Source organism: Delphinus delphis, chromosome 1, assembly GCF_949987515.2.
Source record: "Delphinus delphis chromosome 1, mDelDel1.2, whole genome shotgun sequence".
NCBI lineage: Eukaryota > Metazoa > Chordata > Mammalia > Artiodactyla > Delphinidae > Delphinus > Delphinus delphis.
In genome coordinates, this window is record NC_082683.1 from 38,458,770 (window position 1) to 38,479,479 (window position 20,710).

At 50.6% G+C, this 20,710-nt stretch overlaps 1 protein-coding gene across 2 annotated transcripts; it reads left to right on the top strand.

Moving 5' to 3' along the window:
- The first annotated feature begins 940 nt into the window (after positions 1–940).
- On the top strand, positions 941–19,233 carry LOC132431929 (taurochenodeoxycholic 6 alpha-hydroxylase-like). 2 transcript variants are annotated; one of them, XM_060021666.1, is made up of 12 exons: positions 943–1,195; positions 4,291–4,432; positions 5,070–5,114; positions 5,567–5,694; positions 6,665–6,789; positions 7,163–7,317; positions 7,755–7,861; positions 7,944–8,134; positions 8,220–8,353; positions 9,252–9,316; positions 9,459–9,535; positions 11,927–19,229. In XM_060021666.1, the coding sequence occupies exons 1-12, from the start codon at positions 1,001–1,003 to the stop codon at positions 12,093–12,095; spliced, it is 1,533 nt and encodes a 510-aa protein (XP_059877649.1). In that variant the 5' UTR covers positions 943–1,000; the 3' UTR covers positions 12,096–19,229. The 2 variants fall into 2 exon arrangements, with proteins under 2 accessions (XP_059877667.1, XP_059877649.1); XM_060021684.1 differs by lacking the exons at positions 7,163–7,317; positions 7,944–8,134 and having other exon boundaries at positions 941–1,195; positions 7,755–7,887; positions 8,176–8,353; positions 11,927–19,233.
- The last annotated feature ends 1,477 nt before the right edge of the window (positions 19,234–20,710 follow it).

Genomic DNA, 20,710 nt, shown 5'->3' on the forward strand with positions numbered 1-20,710 from the left:
TCCCTTGCTCTTTCACATATGACCTGCATGACTTTTTCAGTGCCCATCCCTCTAGAAGCACACTCTACCTGGTGAACTCCTATTCACCCTTCAAAGCCCCATTCTTTTTTTTTAGTTTTCTCCATTCCTGATTGGTCTGGACACTATTCATTCTTCCAGCACAAGCCTACAATTTTTCTTAACTAATATAGTTTTATACCTTTACCTATAGCCTGTGAGCTCAAGAAATATTTGCTGAGTGAATGAATGACTGAATGAACATTCATTGGATGTAAATAGGAAATGAATTATTATCCCACCTTTCAAAGGAGAAGCTGAGGCTCAGAGAGGACAAGTCTCTAGCTTCATATGTAGTGAAACTGCCCTGGGGCTGCACCTCCTGAATCCAAGGCCAGTGCTCTGTCCACTGGCACAGTCACCCAGGACACACTGCATAGTGGATGGGTACAAGCCCCGGGGAACATTTCAGAGGCAGCTGAGGCAGGCAGCTTTGAAGTCCAACAGAGAAGGATTTCAGTTTCAACTGGGACAAGCAGAGGCTGTTTTCCTCTGGCCACATCACTTTTCTTCTCTGAAATCAGTTTTCCCCTCTGAAATGGGATGATAATAAAACCAACCAAATCTACTGAACATTGGTAAACTAGACTGTGACTGTCTTGAAGTCAGCAAGATTCATGTCTGCTTTGCTTGCAGCTGTGTCCCAGCACATAGCAGACTGCCTGACATGTTGTAGGTGCTCATTAAATATTTGGTAGGTAATATGGAGAAGGAAAGTGGGTTTGCACTTGGCCATTGTCACTGTCAGCTGAGGAAGTTTTTCTCACACTGTTTCCAGAAGTGCATCCTCCACAGTTAATCAACCCTGGAGGCCCAGGTCTGAGCTCTGCCCTCACCTTCACCCTCCCCTAGGTGGGCGGGGCAAGCCTCTCTGACCAGGCTGGGTGCTCAGGGGAGGTCAGCCACCTTCAGGGACAGTCAGCAATCCAGAAGCCACTGCACCATGAGTGTCTCTGCACTGAGCGCCCCCAGAGCCCTGGGCGGTGTCTCTGGGCTCCTGCAGGTGGCCTCCCTGCTCGGCCTGGTTCTGCTTCTGCTCAAGGCAGCACAGCTCTACCTGCACAGACAGTGGCTGCTCAAAGCCCTCCAGCAGTTCCCGTCTCCTCCTTCCCACTGGCTCTATGGGCACATGCAGGAGGTAGGATGGAGTGGGATGGGGAAGTGGGAGGGCAGGGAGGGCCGGGGCTCTCAGACCATGGTCCTGGTGAGCAAGCCCATGGGACGAGGCCTTGTTGTGGGGCGAGCACGTGGCCTCACAAAAGGACCCAGCTTACCTCTCAGGTCTTGGCTCCTCATCCCAGTCTGGGGAGCTCCCTCCCTCCCAGGACCCCGTGCAGGTGTCCTTGGGTCTGTCAGACACTCCTTCCTTAGGGAGATCTGCAGGCTGTCCTGGCAGCCCTGCACTTTGAGGACAGTGGCTCTTCCTTCCTGAGTCTCCCCCGTCTCCAGGCTGAGCAGCTTCAGCTGTTCTCATAGAACAGGCTTCTAGATGCTTCCCTGCCCCATCCCTCAATCGCATCCTCTCTGCCTGGCCCTGAGCTTGCCTCGGAGCACAGACATCAGTCTGATGGATGCTGTCCTGTGGGCTCACTGTCGGTGGAGATGACAGACAGGAATCTAGGAAGGTGTCAGGTCACAGGAAAAGAGACCCAATTGCTGGGTGGGGGTTTATGTCAGTTGTAGGGACAAACTGGCTCGGTTTAAGACTGAGGAATTTTCCAGTCTCCTGATTTCGGTGCTTAAACCCTGACAAGTTGCTGACACACATGAGCCAGTTTCCCAGGATGATGCCAGGTAAGGAGAACTGACATTTGAGTTGCACCATCCACAGGGTGAGGTCGCCCGCCTGGTGTCCTCCCTCAGTGGACTATGTGCTCTCGGAACCGAGCGTGAAATCCCCCTCACCCCCAGCACCCTGCACGGAGCCTGCGCAGAGGGCTGCCCATCCAGCGTGTGGAGGGACAGGAAGGAGGGAAGGAGCGGCTTGCAGGCTGGGCGGGGACAGCGCCTACCCACCCAGCACTGGCAGCACTAGCCTGGGCGGCGGAGGGCTCAGAGCCACGTCAGGGGCCACCTGGAGAGGGGCTCATCAAGGGTTTGTGGACTGAACAAATGCTGGGAGAAAATCAGGGGTTGCAGAGAGCTGAGGCCTCCCTTTCTCTGCAGCGTGATTAGAGTAGAGTGGAGCTAAAGACGGGAACCGGAAACAGCCCGAGCCCCATGTGGGCTGGCCCAGTACCTCTCTCCCCTCTCCTTCCTAATCTCCTGCACCCCAGCTTACTCAGCGTCCTCCCCGCCTGCCTGGGCATTCTGGCCTCTGGGACTCTGCTCCCATGTGCCCTCTACCTGGAATGATCTTGTCCCTCATATGTCTGTCTACAAAGGCTCAACCCCAAGCCACCTCCTTCAAGATGTCTTTCTGGGTCTCCCAGGAGCGGAGGGGACAACCCTTCTTCCCTTGGCTGTCCTTCTCATAAGGCAATGCTAACCGGATTCAGCTAGTTTTGTCTGCAGTGTCATAGCTGTGAGCTCCTTCTGGGAGACCCTGCCTCTGGTTCATCTTTGTAACCTGAGAGCATCTGGGTAAATGATGACTAGATGAATGAGCAAGTGCATGACGAAGAGCTTTCAAACGTCCCGATCTGAGTTAGGGCCCCTTCCCCAAAGCTTCCCCAGAGGCTTGGTCTTCCCTCCATCACACATTCATGAGCCCCTACGGTTGTCATGTCCTCAATCTCGCTGTCTCCTCCTGGAGGCTCCAAACAGGCAAGCATCTACAGCCGCATCCTAATTCAGTGCCTTAAACCAGTGCCTGGCACATAGTAGATGCTCAGTAAATACGTGCTCAGTGAAGGAACCCATCCCACAGTAGGCAAGTTGCCTCAGAGCTGGTGAGTCCTGATGGTAGAAGGATGCAGGCAGAGATTAGATACCAAAGTGGCAGATGTTTGCTTTGAGTTACACAGAAGCCATTGAATTAAAGACGAGGTGACTGCATGGAACATGCCTAGGACCAAATGTTGATGAGAAATCCAGAGGTGATAAAACGAAGCTGAATCTGCAAGGTTAAGGAGAGGCAGTTGCTCTGTGGCAAAGAGGAGGGGCACACCAGGTAGAGGAAAGAACCTGGGCAGAGGCCTAGAAGTGTGCGCAGGTGGGGCCAGTGCAAGTCGCACAGGCAGCAGCATCTTTGGGGGCAGAGCAATGGGTCCTGTGGACTCACCAGCCCAGCAGGAGGCAAGAATAGAGAGGGTAAAGCCAGAAAGCAAGGGCCTTTGTGGTCCAACGTGAGGAGTTTCAAGAGATTCCTCTGGGCGGTGGGAAGTGCATAAAAGTTTCTGGTTATTGGTAAGTGAAAATAAGGTTTAAAATACACATATAAGAACTTTAGTTCAATACCATTTTCATGTATACATCCAGAATCTATCCTATCACTGTGTATACGCTCAATATGTAAAACAATATATACACGGGCTTCCCTGGTGGCACAGTGGTTGAGAGTCCGCCTGCCGATGCAGGGGACACGGGTTCGTGCCCGGGTCCGGGAGGATCCCACATGCCGCGGAGCGGCTGGGCCTGTGAGCCAGGGCCACTGAGCCTGAGCGTCCGGAGCCTGTGCTCTGCAACGGGAGAGGCCACAACAGTGAGAGGCCCGCGTACCACAAAAATAATAAAAAAATAATAATATATACACATACAATTTAGTACTTAGTTTTTTTCACTTAGCCATATACATCCGACACTTTCATATTAGCAAATATTTACATGTATGCTGGGAAAATATTGATGATATATAGCAATCAGTAAGCAAAAGGAAATTAATATATAAATTTATTTTTTTAATATAATCTATTTTATTCTCTAACTAAAATTCTATGACAAAACTGCTTATCAAGTGATACGAATTATCATAAATTGCTCATGCAAATGTTGTACGAATCACCTCCCAAAGTTCTCTACACCAGGGAGTGAATCCCTGATGTAAGTTTCTGTAGGCAGTTCGTACTGGTGGCCCAGGGCTCTACCCGACAAGGGGACAGAATGTGGTCTTAGGACAAAGGTGGACAGCCAGCAGGTCTGGGGCAGAGCCCAGGTCAGAAGAAATAGTTCCAAACTCCTAGTTCTGCTGATCGATCCAGAACGATCTCCCTGTACACATCCTGCCCTTCACCCCCACTCCAGCACTGGAACTCAGAGAAGGGTTTTATTGATTTATCTTTCCCTTGGGGACAGTTCCAAGACGAGACCGAGCTGCGACCCCTACTGAAGAGGGTAGAGAAGTACCCAAGTGCCTGTGCTCGCTGGCTGTGGGGGACGAAAGCCCTGGTGTTGATCTATGACCCTGACTACATGAAGGTGGTCCTGGGGAGATCAGGTGAGAGGGAAACCCACATCCCAGCAGGAGAAAGTCTTCCCTCTCGGGTACATGGCCCTGGATCTGTGAAATTCCAGAAGAAACTGGCACTACGGCCATCAGTACCTGGCTCCCTACCAGCCGTCCTTGCAGCCCACAAGCCAGACTAAGGCCAGCATCACTCACGCACAGTGAGTGCTTCAACACCCGGGTGGGGCTGGCTTCTCTTTCCTGTCTTACTTTCTTTCTGTTTTAACCCAACTGAGATGATCCCGGGTCTGGAAGACAGTTCCCTGTCCACACTGATGTAGGTTTGGCACCTCTCACTGTTGCCTGTCCTGGGTCATGAAATGGCCAAACCACCACAAACTGGAGGAAACCACAGGCTCCTTTCTTACTCTGTGGCGCTGAGCAGAGCCTATCTTTCTTGCCGATTCACCGTCTTAGTCCTGTGGGTGTTCTGCTGCTGGGACACTGAGTCTGCCTTCCTGGGCCCACAGTGACCATCAGGACAGAGAGAGTCAGGGATGGGAGGCAAGAGGGAGGTGGCTAGAGACAGACTGCCAGCTGACCAGCATGAGGAATGGGAGCTGCCACAGCTGCTCTGGGGGCTGCCTGCCTTGTTCGGTGCCCTCCACTTCCCTTCCTTCCCTTTCAGACCCAAAGTCTCACGATGCCTACAGAATGCTGATCCCCTGGATTGGTAAGTACATTTAAATACAACTGCAGTCCACCCACCAGTTAGGTTTACCAAGAGCTGCCTCTTTGGTAATGGAGAACAACGGGTACGAGGCATCCTGTCACCACCTCATCTCTCAGTCAAGCCTCATTTCTCTCCTTCCAGTGAAACTCTCACCCTTTGTAATGGTGCTGAGAGCCCTCCTGAAGCTCAGTCCTCTGCGATATTCTCGGCCTGACTATTAATTCTTCTATCACCTGCCCCCCTACTCTTCTTCAACCTCTGTCTCGCAGCTGTCATAATCACATCCTATGGACCAGCCATTCTGGAAATTCACATTCCTGAACTGTACTAGCCTTTCCTACCTTTGCCCATGATGTGCCTTCTCCTGACACCCTTGGTTCCTCCCAAGTTGTCCCTAGTCGTCCCTCTGATCCAGGCTCCCCGACCCACACACACACCCATCTGTGGCCCAGGGAAAGGTTTGCTTTTGTTGGAGGGGCAGACGTGGTTCCAGCACCGGCGGATGCTGACCCCAGCCTTCCACTACGACATCCTGAAGCCCTACGTGGGTCTCATGGCCGACTCTGTCCGAGTGATGCTGGTGAGTCTATCCCTCGTCACCTGGACCCACTCACATCCAGCACTGCTGACAAAGTCCACTCTCAGACCCTTGTGTCCCTCAGGTGTCCATCAGACCCAGCCCCCAGAATGATGCAATCAGAACGTACTCTGAGACAGAGCTCACCAAAACTGGATGGGACAAAGGGGTGCCCAGGCAGCAGCTTGTATCCACAATTTGCTCTGAGGCAAGGGAAAGCAGGGACATAGTGTATTCAGGGTCCACTCTCCTCTCATCTCCACATCTTCAACACAGAGGATTAGAGCAAGGGTCATTCCCCTGGATAGCGGTGCAAGCTGCCCCCGGATGCCCTGGACAATGGCAGCTTCAGTGGCAGAGTGGACATCCCAGGATGTCACTCAACTAGTCTCTGGCCTGGGGCCCAAGGCCTCTGCATGGAATTGAGTCACTCATGGGAGGAAATGAGGCCACGTCTACACTCACAGAGCCAGGTCTTGACAAACATCACCTCTGATCCAGACTGAGCACCTACTGGTCTCAGTTAACAATGGATAAATGAAAGGAATCGCCCCTTCATAGGAGCCCAAATCGAGTCCCTTAACCTTTTCCTTGCCTTGAAATATTTGCTTATAAGAGTTGGCCATCTCCTGTCCAGTTCCGATCTCAGGACACAAAAGATTACCCGTTTGTCCCTTGAGAAACAATGTTTTCTGGTCTGCCACAGGGTGATTATCATCATAAATTGTTCCTAGAATTCAGAATTGATTCAGAATATTATGAGAGAGTATAATTAATTACATAATAAATGATCCCGAGAAAATAGACATCACATTACACACATGTGTTACAGCTTCAAACTGCTAAAACACATCTGCTTTGACAGTGAGAAAAACTCATCAGAAGATTTAGAGAGACAGAGAGAGAGCCTGGCCTTGTCAGCACAGGCCTTCTGGGGGAGCAGAGCAGGGTCAATGTCCCCCTCCCACCACAGGACAAGTGGGAGGAGCTCGTCAGCCTGGACTCACATCTGGAGGTCCTTGGACACGTCTCCTTGATGACCCTGGACACCATCATGAAGTGCGCCTTCAGCCACCAGGGCAGCATCCAGACAGACAGGTCAGTGACAACCTTTCAACAGCAGGGTCCTTGTTCTCACCAGCTGGGGAGGACTTACCTGAGAGGCAGTTAGGGCAGCATGGACGCTTATCAGCACAGAAAGCAACATTCTGCACAGAGCCATGGACCACAGTCAAATTCCACCCAGACCAACATTGACTCAGTCACAGGTCCCTGATTCCTGCACAGGGAGAAGCCTGGCTGCTCAGGCCACTTGTAAAGGACTAAGTGCCTCCAGGGCTGTGAGGCAGAAATAACAAAGCCTCAGTGCTGCCTGTCCCCGCTGACTGAGGAATCCCCACCCGGAGCCCCACTCCGTCTCCAGGTCAGAGGCTCCCTCCACTCCAGTCTCCTCTGCATCCTCTCCCTTCAGGAACATCCAGTCCTACATCCAGGCAATCAGAGACCTTGGCAATCTGACTTTTTCCCGATTAAGAAATGCTTTCCACCAGAACGACATCATCTACAGGCTGAGCCCTGAAGGCCGCTGGAGCCACCGCGCCTGCCAGCTGGCCCATCAACACACAGGTTCTGCTCCTCCTTCTGGGTGGCTCCTCCCCTGACCTTGACCCCGCAGGCAGAGCCCAGACTCCTGCTTCCTCTTCAGGGGCTGGCACACACCCACACTGGGTACTTCCCTGGTGCAGGGGTTGGGACCCGAGACGTCAGGGTGTCAGGTGAGGTGCAGGGAGACACATGTGTCACCACGTTGCTGACGGTGGAATGAGAGCCCCTCCCAGCATCATCCAGGCAGAGCCTCCGTGGGCTGTGCTATTGAGGGAATTCCCGACCTGGATGAGACGATGCTGGAGCTCTCTGCCCTGACATGTGCGCCCATTCCCACCCTCGTCCTCATCCACCTGGTACCCAGATTGGGCCTGAGGGGCAGATAGAGCTACGGTGGGTGCTGCATCTGGGCCCCCAGGAGCCCTCAGCTCTGCCTGGGAACCACTGTTCTGGGACAGATGGAGTGATCAAGATGAGGAAGGCTCACCTGCAGAAGGAGGGAGAGCTGGAGAAGGTGAGGAGCAAGAGGCACCTGGATTTCCTGGACATCCTCCTCTTCGCCAGAGTGAGTGTGGGCAGGAGAGGCCTGAGGCTTTGCCCAGAAGCACAGAGGCAGGGCAGACCCTGCACTCCCCCTGCCTCCACAGATGGAGAATGGGAGCAGCTTGTCTGACAGGGAGCTCCGTGCCGAAGTGGATACGTTCATGTTTGAAGGTCACGACACCACAGCCAGTGGCATCTCCTGGACCCTCTATGCTCTGGCCTCCCACCCTGAGCATCAGCAGAGGTGCCAGGAAGAGATCCAGAGCCTCCTGGGGGATGGTGCATCCATCACCTGGTGAGTGCCCAACAGGTGGGAGGACCTCGCCCCTCTGCGAGTGGAGGACCCCTGGTTGCCTGCCCTTAGATGGGCTGTCTTTCAGGGACCACCTGGACAAGATGCCCTACACCACCATGTGTATCAAGGAGGCACTGCGACTCTATCCACCAGTGCCGTTCATTGGCAGATATCTGAGCAAGCCCATCACCTTCCCTGATGGACGCTCCTTACCTGCAGGTATGAACGTCACCCACACCCACTGAACTAAGCACTCTGCAAGACCACGTGGGAGATCAGAAATCCACATGTGCTTTCCAGCCCCGGGATGCTCTGTCTGATGTTTCCGCCTCAAGACAATTAATATTTCCTCTGCAGTTTGGGGGTTTTGTAAAACGCCTGACACAGAACTTGAACCAATGAGAGCTCAATACACAAATGCTAGCCCTTGAATGTGGGCTTGTAATGGAGCCCTATAATTCTAATTCCTTGAGACGTGAAGGCTTAAGAGAAAAGCAGAAGTAAGCAAGGGGATGTGGTTCTTTCCATATGGGGTCTAAGTAAACGAGGGAGTTCAGGGAGTCCATTGTCATGGGTCAGATGGTCCAGTCTCTGAGGAGCCCTCAGGTGGATGGCCGAGAGCAGCTGATGATCAGGTCTGAGAGCCCTGCCATGGTTGGAGGCCACCCATTGGCTCACCGTCCAGTGGGTCTGAATCCCAGCCCAGCCACCTCCTCTCTGTGGGATCACAGACACATCCCTCAACCTCTTGGAGGCTCAGGTGCCTCATCTGCACATGCGGATAGGAGTGCCTTCCTTGAGGGCTGCTGTGAGGATTAGATGAGTTAATGCACTTTCCCCGAGGGCTCATGATGACACCTGATAACTGTGAGTTTTCATGTGAGGCGATCCTGATACTAAGCCTCCAATTCTTTTCCTTCTCAGTCCTGGCCATGGTTACCTGCTCCTAATCTGTGCTCATGTGCTTGGTCACCTCCAGCCCACCTGTCTTGCAAGAGCACCACTTCATTCAGAGGGATGGAGGGTGGCTCTCATGGTGGCTCCCAGGCCTTCTGTGCACATTGCCCCTGTTGCCATGGGTACCATCAATCTTCTCTCTCTCCCACCTGCCCCACAGGAATCCCACTCTCCCTCTCCTTTTATGGGCTTCACCACAACCCGAAGGTGTGGCCGAAACCAGAGGTATGATGGCCATGGGAGGAGGGGATGGGATGCTCTCTCCAGACCAGCACCTCTCCTGCTCCGCTCGGGGATTCTTGTCCCCTGGTGGATTGGTGCAAGGAGTTTGACCCCGCCTGCCCTGGCCCCGGTGCTCTCTCTGCAGGTGTTTGACCCATCCCGGTTTGCACCAGGTTCTGATCGACACAGCCATGCTTTCCTGCCCTTCTCAGGAGGATCCAGGTGAGGCCTTCTGTACCTGGGGCATCTGGGTGTCACTGGGTGCTACCTGATGTGTGTGACTGTCTACATTCATATGTGGTGTATGCAGTTATGTCCCTGTGTGTTGACGTTTTGAGAAGGAGGTGTGTGTCCCCATGTACAAGAAGGTCTTCAGGGCACGCCACGGACACCTTGACCTCCTGACTTCTGCAACGACCAGCCACATTGCCATGGCCGTGGCCTTTTCAAAGTATTCCAGGGTTTTCCTCACTTTAGGAGTATGACTTTTCAGCTTTAGAATTTTTCATGAAAGGTAAACTTCAGATGTTTGCTTCTCCCAAGTATCAGTCATCTTAGAAGGTGGTTTTCTCTCTTGGCACATTTCTAGTCCAGCCCACTGTCTTTTTTACTTAATTCACCAATCCACCTCTCACTGTATCAGCCGTCGTGTTTGCATGGGTTTCGATTTCCAGCTGCCTTCCTTGTCCTGAGGCTTCAAGCTATGTATGTGATCAGTTACAGTTGCCATTTGAAGAAAGCCTTGTGTGTCTTCTCTATTTCTGTAGTCGAGCCCAACAAACTTATAACAGCATATTAATATACACATGACAGCTTTTCTAGTTGCCAATAATCTATACATGTAGCAGGGATTACATACCATAGTCCCAGAATCTACAGAGTCTAATTTTGGCAAAAAAGGATGGAATTGAAGGCAATCAAGTGCTTTTGAGAGAAAACTCACTATTTTGTGTTGGACGCATGCATTTCAGAGGTTCTTGCCGTGTAAAATATAAAGCACACATGAAATAGCTGTTAACCCGGATGATACACTCGAAAATGACGCCTGTGAAAATCTTCAACGGCTACAGATCCTCCCCGAAATAGTAACTTCCATAACTTTGGAACTACTTAGTAATCCAAGTTTTTTCTGAGCCTGTAATTCTGTGAAATTTTCAGTTGGTGAATCAACCTTCACAGAACAGGCTTGACGCAACACGTTCCCGGAATTTGCTCTAGTATTTGATCAGTGCCAAGGTCCTGTTCTTCCTTGTAGACATTGGCTGCAGGTCATGCGGCTGCCACCAGAGGACCGGGGGTACCTGGCAACTCAATTCCTAGGTCAGAATTAATGTTTAATTTTACTCCAGTCCTTTCTTTTTCAATTCAATTAACTTTGTTCAAATAGAAAGCTATTTATTAACCTGTCTCTGTGTGCCAAACCATATATTACAAGATGGGAACACAGAGATGAAAGGAACTTTCCTTGCTCCAACAGTTCACAGTCAAGAAACCACTACCGCTATTCAAGACAGACATGCAACGTTTCCATAGTGTAGTGGTCAGTACGTTTGCCTTACAGGACAGACATCATGCATTCATCCACTCTTTCACTCGTTCATTCATTCACTGAGCAGATTGTGGAATGTTCCATGTTTCTGGCACTGTCCTGGTCACTGGACGGTGATGTGTCCTTGAGTTAACACTAAAGCTGCTTGGGGATGTGGGAGAAAGAGGCGCAGGCGGCAGAGGCGGGAGGCCAGGCGGTCACTAGACTGAGTCTTGAGCATGTGGCCGGCAGAGGCGGGGGGAGGGGACCTCAACAGCAGCGGAATGAGGAAGAGGGGCTGGACAGGTGCGAGGTGAGTGAGGAGCAGCCCAGAGAGCGCTGTGACGCCAGCTGAGGCCCTGCGACGTGTCCTCCCTGTGATGGAGGGCGCAGGAGGCCCCGAGCCGCCGTGGCTGCAGTAGAGGGAGGGGAGGCAAGGAGACTGGAAAGGCCAGTGAGGAGCCCACGGGATGGGAGGAGGGGCCTTGCTGGAGTAGAATGGGAAGGCTCCAGGGGCGGGTTGACTGCGAGGCTGCAGGGAGACAGGAGGCCGGAGCATTAACTGGGAGGCAAGTGGTCCAGCAGGTCGAGGGGCGCTAACCCGTGGCCCCTCCAAGAAGCCTCCCGGTTGTCATCCTGACTTCCTTACACAACTCTGTCCTGTCCTATCTGGAGACTGGGGCCCCTGCTTGTCTGCCATGGGTGGTGAGGGCCCGAGAGTTGCCCACACCCCCCTACAGTGCCCTGGCCTGGATGGAAACCAGAAACTACCTGTGGACGAGTGAACAAAGTACTAATTCACATTTACTGATTCACGTGACTTGACCCTGTGGCTTAGAAGGCAGACCTTCCCCAATAGGACTTGCTAGTGCTGAGAGCAGAAGTAGGAGTTAGGAGCTAGTCCTGGAGAGAGGTGGCCTTTGTAAGGGTCAGGGGGAGAGGGGGGACCGAGGCTTGGGCGGCACGTTCAGTGTGACCCGTAAGGAAGGGATCGGGGCTGGGCCAGGTGGAGGAGAGCCCTGAATGCCCTGTGCCCGGCAGGGGTTAGAAGCCTCTGCTCACTTCCTTTTCCCTCCCTGACCCAGGAACTGCATCGGGAAGCAGTTTGCCATGAATGAGATGAAGGTGACCGTGGCCCTGACCTTGCTTCGCTTTGAGCTGGCACCCGATCCCTCCAGGGTCCCTGTTCCCATTCCAAGAGTTGTGCTGAAGTCCAAGAATGGGATCCACTTGCAGCTCAGGAAGCTCCTGTAACGCTTGTTGGAGACAAAGACGAGCTCTGAGGGCCTCTACCTGCCATCCTGTCTCGCTGTCACTCTCTCCCGTCCTTGCCTCTGTGCCCACTTCCTGCTTCTATCTGCCCACCTGCCGGCCTACCTCATGTCCTGCCTCCTGCCCGTCAGACGTTCTGCCCTCCTCCTCTCACCTTTCTCCAGGCTCCCTATCTGCTTATCTCTCCATCTGTCTCTGACCCACCTGTGCCTCTGACTGTCCACCTAAACCCTGATCGCCTGCCCTCCTCCAGTCTGTCTACTCTCTCCTTGTCTTTCGCCCCTTCTGCCTGCCTGTCTGTCCCTGAATTCACTTCCTTTTGCTGCTAAAACAATTGACCACAGCCTTAAGGACTTCGAACAACACAGAGTTATTCTCTGACAGCTCTGGAATCAGAAGCCGGAAGTGGGTTTCCCTGGACACAGCCAAGGTGTTGGCAGGGCCCCCCCCGGTGCAGGGATGTAGGAGAGGATCCCTCCCTTTGCCTTTTCCCACATCTAGAGCTGCAATCCTTGCATTCCTTGGCTCCTGGGCCCTCCTCCATATTGAAATCCATCAGCTTCTTCAAATGTTCTCCTGCTTCTGTCTTCACATCACCTTCTCTTTCATAAGACCTTTGTGATTACACAGTCCCACTCAGAAAAAACAGCCTTGCTCTGAGTTCCGGGGATTAGGACACGGACACCCTGGGCAGCCGTTACTGTAGCTGCTGAGTCCTGCGTGACTCCCATCGCCTTGGGCCCCCGATCACTCCCGTGTGTTACGGGTCTGCCCATTTGTCACTCACCTGGCTTCCCCTCTTTCCCACTCCCTGGATAAATTCACAATGTCATATGGAGCGTGCGTGTCTTCCCTTGCAAGGAACTGGATCGAATGAAAGAGAGAGAGAAGGGGAGGGAAGGCAGAGGAGACGAGGAGAGGACATGACCCCTGGTCTGTGGGCCCAGAACCCCAGCAGGACAAGCGTGTCCCAGCGCCCCTGCAGCCTCACACTCTGGGGTCCCTCACGCCCTACAACCCGCCTGTCACCTGAGGCTCCCACGGCAGCTGAGTCAGGAGAAAGGGCTCGTCTCCAAAGGCTCAGAGGGAAGAAGCTCACCCGGGCACCTGTCAGGGAAGGAGCCTCCCTGCTGTTGTGTGGTAGCTTCCTCGCTACATCCTTAGAGGGGCCCAACTGAGACATGCTGGGCCTAGGACCCTTTGCTGTAGCGCTGCAATTCTTGCACCTGGTCACACCTCTCTTCGAGCAACAAAATACAAAGAAAGTGTATGGGACTAAAAATAACTATGTCCATGCACAGTTGGGGCAAATTCTGAGCAAAATATACCAAGAGACCAAAAAACCCAGCTGTCACTTTTTTTTCTTTTTTCATCTTTATTGGAGTATAATTGCTTCACAATGTTGTGTTAGTTTCTGCTGTACAACAAAGTGAATCAGTTATATGTATGCATATATCCCCATATCCCCTCCCTCTTGAGCCTCCCTCCCACTGTCCCTATCCCACTGAAGGTAGTTGTACACAAAGACTCTTAAAGAGAGAGGGCAAAATCCCTTGATAAAGCAGTTTTGATAGTTTCTAATATTTGTGGGTTCTTTAATAGATGTTTTTTGGAGTATAATTGCTTTGCAGTACTGTGTTAGTTTCTGTTGCACAACAAAGCGAATCAGCCATGTGCATACACGTGTCCCCCATCCCCTCCCTCTTGAGCCTCCCTCCCATCCTCCCTATCCCACCCCTCTAGGTCATCGCAAAGCACTGCACCGCTCTCCCTTTGCCATGCAGCTGCTTCCCACCAGCCAACTATTTTATACATTACACATTTGGTAGTGTATATATGTTGATGCTACTCTCACTTCGCCCCAGCTTCGCCCTCCCACCCCATGTCCTCAAGTCCATTCTCTATGCCTACCTCTTTATTCCTGCCCTGCAACTATGTTCATCAGTACCATTGTTTTTTTTTAGGTTCCATATATATGCGCTAGCATACGGTATTTATTTTTCCCTTTCTGACTTATTTCACTCTGTATGACAGACTCTAGGTCCATCCACCTCACTACAAATAACTCAATTTCATTCCTTTTTATGGCTGAGTAATATTCCATTGTATATATGTACCACATCTTCTTTATCCATTCATCTGATGATGGACACTTAGGTTGCTTCCATGTCCTGGCTGTTGTAAATAGAGCTGCAGTGAACATTGTGGTACATGACTCTTTTTGAATTATGGTTTTCTCAGGGTATATGCTCAGTAGTGGGATTGCTGGGTCGTATGGTAGTTCTATTTTTAGTTTTTTAAGGAAACTCCATACTGTTTTCCACAGTGGCTGTATCAATTTACATTCCCACCAACAATGCAGGAGGGTTCCCTTTCCACCACACCCTTTCCAACATTTATTGTTTCTAGATTTTTTGATAATGGCCATTCTGACCAGTGTAAGGTGATACCTCATTGTACTTTTGATTTGCATTTCCCTAATAATTAGTGATTTGAGCATCTTTTCAGGTGTCTCCTGGCCATCCGTATGTCTTCCTTGGTGAAATGTCTATTTAGGTCTTCCGCCCATTTTTTAACTGGATTGTTTGTTTTTTTGATATTGAGCTCTGTGAGCTGTTTGTATATTTTGGAGATTAGTCACTTGTCTGTTGTTTCATTTGCAAATATTTTCTCCCATTCTGAGGGTTGTCTTTTTGTCTTGTTTATGGTGTCCTTTGCTGTGCAAAAGTTTTTAAGTTTAATTAAGTCCCATTTGTTTATTTTTGGTTTTATTTCCGTTACTCTAGGAGGTGGGTCAAAAAAGATCTTGCTGTGGTTTATGTCAAAGTGTGTTTTTCCTATGTTTTCTTCTAAGAGTTTGATAGTGTCTGGTCTTACATTTAGGTCTTTAATCCATTTGGAGTTTATTTTTGTGTTTGGTGTTAGGGAGTGTGCTAATTTCATTCTTTTACATGTAGCTGTCCAGTTCTCCCAGCACCACTTATTGCCCACCCCTTAGGTGGTGTTGTGTGCAGGGGGCATGGGCAGCACCCTGCTTTTGCTTCTGACCCCCAACTGCCACTTTTGAAGAGCCTAGATTAAAAACAGTGTGTCAGGAGGAAAAGCAGGGTGCTGCACATTCCCCCTGCACACGACACCACCTAAGCGGTGGGCAGACCACCTAAGCCACCCTCTGGCCCGACCCCTGGACACACCCCTACCCTCACCCCATGTAAGAAACAAGCTTGACCCCCTTCGGGGAGCAGGCAAGCAAGGGAACCTGTTGTTTGTTCTCGCTCCCCCCTGCCGCAGAGGCCCCAATAAAGCCTTGCCTGCATTTCTTGTCTGGCCTCTGATCAACTTCTATTGATTAAGGAGGCCAAGAGCCCTGGTCGGTTACATATTTTGTGGTGCCCAACGTTGGGCCCTTCCTTGTGTCTGTCTGGGAAGAGGATCTGGGCACCTCTGGGACCACCGAACGCAGCTTCACAGCAGGTGACAAGCGGCCACCTGAACCTCTTGTTTCAGTGTCACCACGTTTGGTAAGTCTGCCTTCCTGGCCCCTGGGGGCTTCAGTACCCTCATTCAGACAACACTTTCCCCTTCCCTTCGTCCTTTTGCCCTCACCATTTTCCCTTTCCCCTTGGTCCCTTTCCCTCTCCTGAAATCTCTCTACTTCTCTTTCTGTCCTCTCCTCTCTCCGTCCTCTCCTCCTTCTGTCCTGTCCTTCCGAGAGAGTGGACATCAGGCAGCTACGGCATCACTCCTCTCAGCTTGTGAGACCTGCTCCCTCTGGCCGGCCATGGCTCACCTTGACGGGTGACAGGCAGAGGTGGGAGAGGCTCGCCTCACGCCATGCAGACCGTGGTCCAGAGGGCTCTCCCTGACCAGAGATTATGAGAGTGATAGATGTCCAAACCTCATATCGTGGAATGGCTGGAAGCCCTATCATCCCAGTATTCTCACCTTTATTTTCCTGCCGCCAAGGAAAGTCCCACTGGGAACGGGCTGAAGGGGCAGATTTCTATATACCAGTGTACGTGTGGGTGAGAGTCCCACAGACAACATACAACTGGCTGGTTTCCGGGCTTAATCATCCCCGTGGGCTCCCTCCGTCACTGGCCCTTTCTGGAAGAGCGCTGTTTGGTGCCTGAATGGACACCCGCGGGGGCAGGTTGAAAGGGCAATCTCTCACTTTCTGTCTCTTTCTCTTTTTCTGACATTCTTTTCTGTCCCTCCTCCCTTTACCTCTCCCTTGGTCTTCACCCCTACACTCCGTCCACTTTATCCTGAAACTTCTTGTTTGTGTCTTTAAGTTTTGTGATCGGCATAACTATTCTTTCCTTGGATCGAGGGGCTTGCATCTCCGCCTCTGCCTTTGCAATGTAACTATGCTGCCTGGGCTCTCAGGAAGCACCTGATCCATCTGTAGTCCCCCACACCGAGGGAAAAAAGAAAAAGAGGGCCATTTTAAATTCAAGCAGGAAAACTATGAAATCTCTGGTTCTGTAGAAATTAACTTGTCTAACTTAAGCTTGTGGGTTTAATTAATACAGACCTATCTTTAGAGTCATCAACTTTCATTGTACCTAAGGTTCCTGGAAGTCAATAAGTGCATATTGTTTCTGTTATAAAATGTGTCAACAGGGGAAGTAACCTGATATCATTAAATTTTTAAGTGAAAGTACTGGGATACGTTTTTGGTAACCTCTATAGGAATAATTATGTCTTGGAAACATCCATCTAAAACAAGTCTCTCAAAATTTTGGTAAATTTGAAACTAAATTAAGTTAAATTGAATATTCAGGCCATTTCAAATAAGGTAAAATATTGGAACATTAATTGCTAAACAGGTCTAAACTTACCTACTTTTGTCTTCTTGTGAGAGAAAAATTAAGCTATTTGGTACTGCCTTGAAATGTTCTCTACCAATAGAGAATGCTTATGTAAAAGTTCATGGGGGACTTCCCTGGTGGCGCAGTGGATGAGAGTCCACCTGCCGATGTAGGGGACACGGGTTCGTGCCCCGGTCCCAGAAGATCCCACATGCCACGGAGCGGCTGGGCCCATGAGCCATGGCTGCTGAGCCTGCGCGTCCAGAGCCTGTACTCCGCAACGGGAGAGGCCACAACAGTGAGAGACCCGCGTACTGCAAAAAAAAAAAGAATCCTCCTGCCAATGAGATTTAGGGGACACAGGTTCAAGCCCTGGTCCGGGAAGATCCCACATGCCGTGGAGTAACTAAGCCCGTGAGCCACAGCTACATAAGCTCGTGCACCTAGAGCCCGTGCTCCGCAACAAGAGAGGCAACAGCAATGAGAAGCCTGCACACCGCAATGAAGAGTAACCCACGTTCATCACAACTAGAGAAAGCCACGCACAGTAATGAAGACCCAACGCAGCCATAAATAAATAAATAAATAGGACAGTTCATGGTTGCTTAAGGAAAGTAGGATGCGTGTTTTCAGAAAAGAAGGTATGAGGAATGGAAATATATTTTGTCGAAAGGAAAAAGGGTGATCGTGTGGTAGAGCTGGATATTTCTCCATGGGGAAAGGATGAGGGACAAATTATGGCTACAGAAATTTGCAGAAGGTTTGCGGAAGAGGAACACCGCACCGAGGAAACAATTTTGTATGTGGTCAGGATTTTCTAAGGTTGGATTAAATTTAATTAGGTAAATGGATTTTATTAAGAGTAGGCTGATGCAAGACTGGATTTGGTTTCTCTCTCATAAAAGAACAGAGTTGTCCTGGAACGCTGCTTTTGATAACAGCTTGTGTGAGTTTCTGTGCCTTTAAGTGATCTCTCACCTGGCAGGCCATCATGGTTATTCTGGCCCACTGTTGCACCCCAGATGACAAGGAGCATATACTGAGAAAGGCCAGGGAACGCGCAGGTGGCTTACTGGCCACCAGTCCATGCCACCAAATTTATCAGGTGGGTGGGGATGCAATCCCAGATCATGACCCACACTGGGGCTGTGAAGATCATGTAGGCCAGGCTAGGATGAGACATTATATTACTTGTCTATCAGAAGGAATGAAAAGTGTATGATGAAGCCTGTAAATGATGATAAGGTCCAAGAGGTTACACAGGAAAAAGATGAGAACCCAGCAGTCTTCCTGAGCCGGGTGACAGAAGCATCCATGAAGTCCACCAATACAGACCCTGAGTCTGCAGAAGGGAGGACACTATTGGCCATGCATTTTATCACCCAGCCTACTCCTAATATCTGGAGAAAATTACAAAAGCTTGAGGCTGGGCCCCAAACCCCGCTGTCAAACTTGGTAGAGGAAGCCTTCAAGGTCTATAACAACGGAGACTTAATGGAGGAGGCCAATGAGGATGAGAGGCTAAGAAACAAAAGGCAGTTTTTGGCTGCTCTGATCCACCCACCACGTCGAGGAGACCCTGGAGGGCCAAGAAGCCTGGACAGACCACTTAGAAGCCGCCTGGGCCCAAACCAGTGTGCCTTTGTCAGAAAGGGGGGTACTGGAAGAGGGAACGTCCTGAGCACCGCCCGAGGGGCGACCCCGACCGGCCCCATTTCCTTGCAAATCTCTTGGATGATAGATTCCTGCACACCGACTGACAGGGCCCAAGCGCCTGCTGGGCTCCAGGTCCCACTCAATCCATCCTCATCACTCCAGCGGAGCCTCGGGTCACCCTTGACATGGCAGGCAGGGGAACTGTATTTCTTGTAGACACTGGAGCCACCTGCTCTGTTCTGACTTGGCCAGCCGGCCCCCTCTCCAGGCGTGACTGTACAGTGACGGGAGTTGATGGACAGCCAAAGGTAAGGTGATTTATGTTTCCCCTTGCCTGCGGAATTGGGTCCATTATTATTGCTCACTCATTTTTGTATATGCCAGAATGCCCTGGCCCTCTCCTCAGGAGAGACTTGCTAAATAAGTTAGGAGCTAGTATATTCTTAGGACACGGTGAAGTCCAAGGAGGTAAAGAATTCAAACAGAGAATGCATCTATTAGTAGCCCCAAATGACCCACCTTTTGGGCATCAAAATATTCCCCAAGACATCCACCAAGAAATTAGAGTGGCATGGACATATATACACTACCAAATGTAAAAAAGATAGCTAGTGGGAAGCAGTCGCATAGCACAGGGAGATCAGCTCGGTGCTTTGTGACCACCTAGAGGAGTGAGATAGCGAGGGTGGGAGGGAGATGCAAGAGGGAGGGGATATGGATATATATGTATGCGTATAGCTGATTCACTTTGTTATACAGCAGAAACTAACACACCATTGTAAAGCAATTATACTCCAATAAAGATGTTAAAAAAAAAAAGGAAAAGAAATTAGAGAATAAGTAGATCCTGCAGTTTGGGATACCTCGGGCAAAATGTGTTCCCCCAATAAAAATAAGGTTAAGGCCTGGGAAAAAATACCCCTGGAAGAGACAATATCCTTTAAAGCCTGAGGCCCTGAGGGGAATCCACCCGCTGCTCAGCAAATTCCTAAAACACCGACTCATTAGGCCCTGCCAATCCCCTTGCAACACCCCTATCCTCCCTGTTCAGAAGCCTAACGGGGAGTATCAGTTTGTGCAAGACTTGCGAGCAGTGAATGAGGCCGTCAGCCCTATTCACCCATTGCTGCCAAATCCATAGACCCGTCTCACCCAAGTGCCGGGGAGCGCTCAGTATTTTTCTGTTTTAAACCTCAAGGATGCATTTTTCTATATTCGCCTACATCCAGACTCTCAATATGTTTTTGCCTTTGAATAGAGAGTCCCTGACACCCTGCGGGCTAACCAATATACAGGGACAGTGCTTCCGCAGGGTTTTCAGGGCAGCCCTCATCTTTTTGAAAATGCGTTAGCAAGGGAACTGAGCCTTGAGAAGGGTGTTGATGATTTATTGATAAATAGTGAGACCAAACAAGATTCAGATCAAAATACTATTAAGGTCCTAAATTTTCTGGCAAGAAAGGTACATAAAGTCTCTCCAACCAAGGCTCAGATCTCACAGCAACGGGTTCAATATTTAGGATTTGTTTTGACCCCAGGGGCACGAGCCCTAGGCATAGATCAAAACACAGCAATTAGTGCATTACCATCTCCAACCACAAAGAGGCAACTCCAAGGCTTTCTCGGGATGGCTGGGTTCTGTCGTATCTGGATTCCAAGTTATGGCCTTATAGCAAGACCCCTATATGAGGCTCTAAAAGGAGGAGAAAGGGAACTCCTTCGATGGAATAAGGACCCCCAGCGGGCCTTTGAGACTCTAAAGACTGAATGGAGTAACACTGGGGCTTCCAAGTTTGGACAAGCCCTTTACCCTATTTGTTCACAAGAGGTCAGAGATAGCACTAGGAGTCCTGACCCAAAAGCTGGGACCGGATCAGAGACCAGTAGCTTAATTTTCAAAACAACTGGACTCAGTGGCCCTGGGATGGCCAAGTTGCCTGCGGGCAGTAGCAGCCACAGCCCTGTTGGTTAATGAGGCGTCCAAGCTCACCTGGGACAACACTTCGATGTGTCAGCCCCTCATCAGGTACAGTCTGTGCTGGAAGTCAAAGGACATCATTGGTTGACTGGAGGAAGGTTAACAAGATATCAGGCCCTCCTAATGGACACCCCTGACATTACCTTAAA

Bases quoted from the DNA above. Each gene is read 5' to 3' on its own strand.
- LOC132431929 (XM_060021666.1), top strand. From the start codon at position 1,001: ATGAGTGTCTCTGCACTGAGCGCCCCCAGAGCCCTGGGCGGTGTCTCT. The intron at 4,433-5,069 runs GTGAGAGGGAAA...CTTCCCTTTCAG, and splicing joins GGTGGTCCTGGGGAGATCAG to ACCCAAAGTCTCACGATGCC. The intron at 8,354-9,251 runs GTATGAACGTCA...CCTGCCCCACAG, and splicing joins TGGACGCTCCTTACCTGCAG to GAATCCCACTCTCCCTCTCC.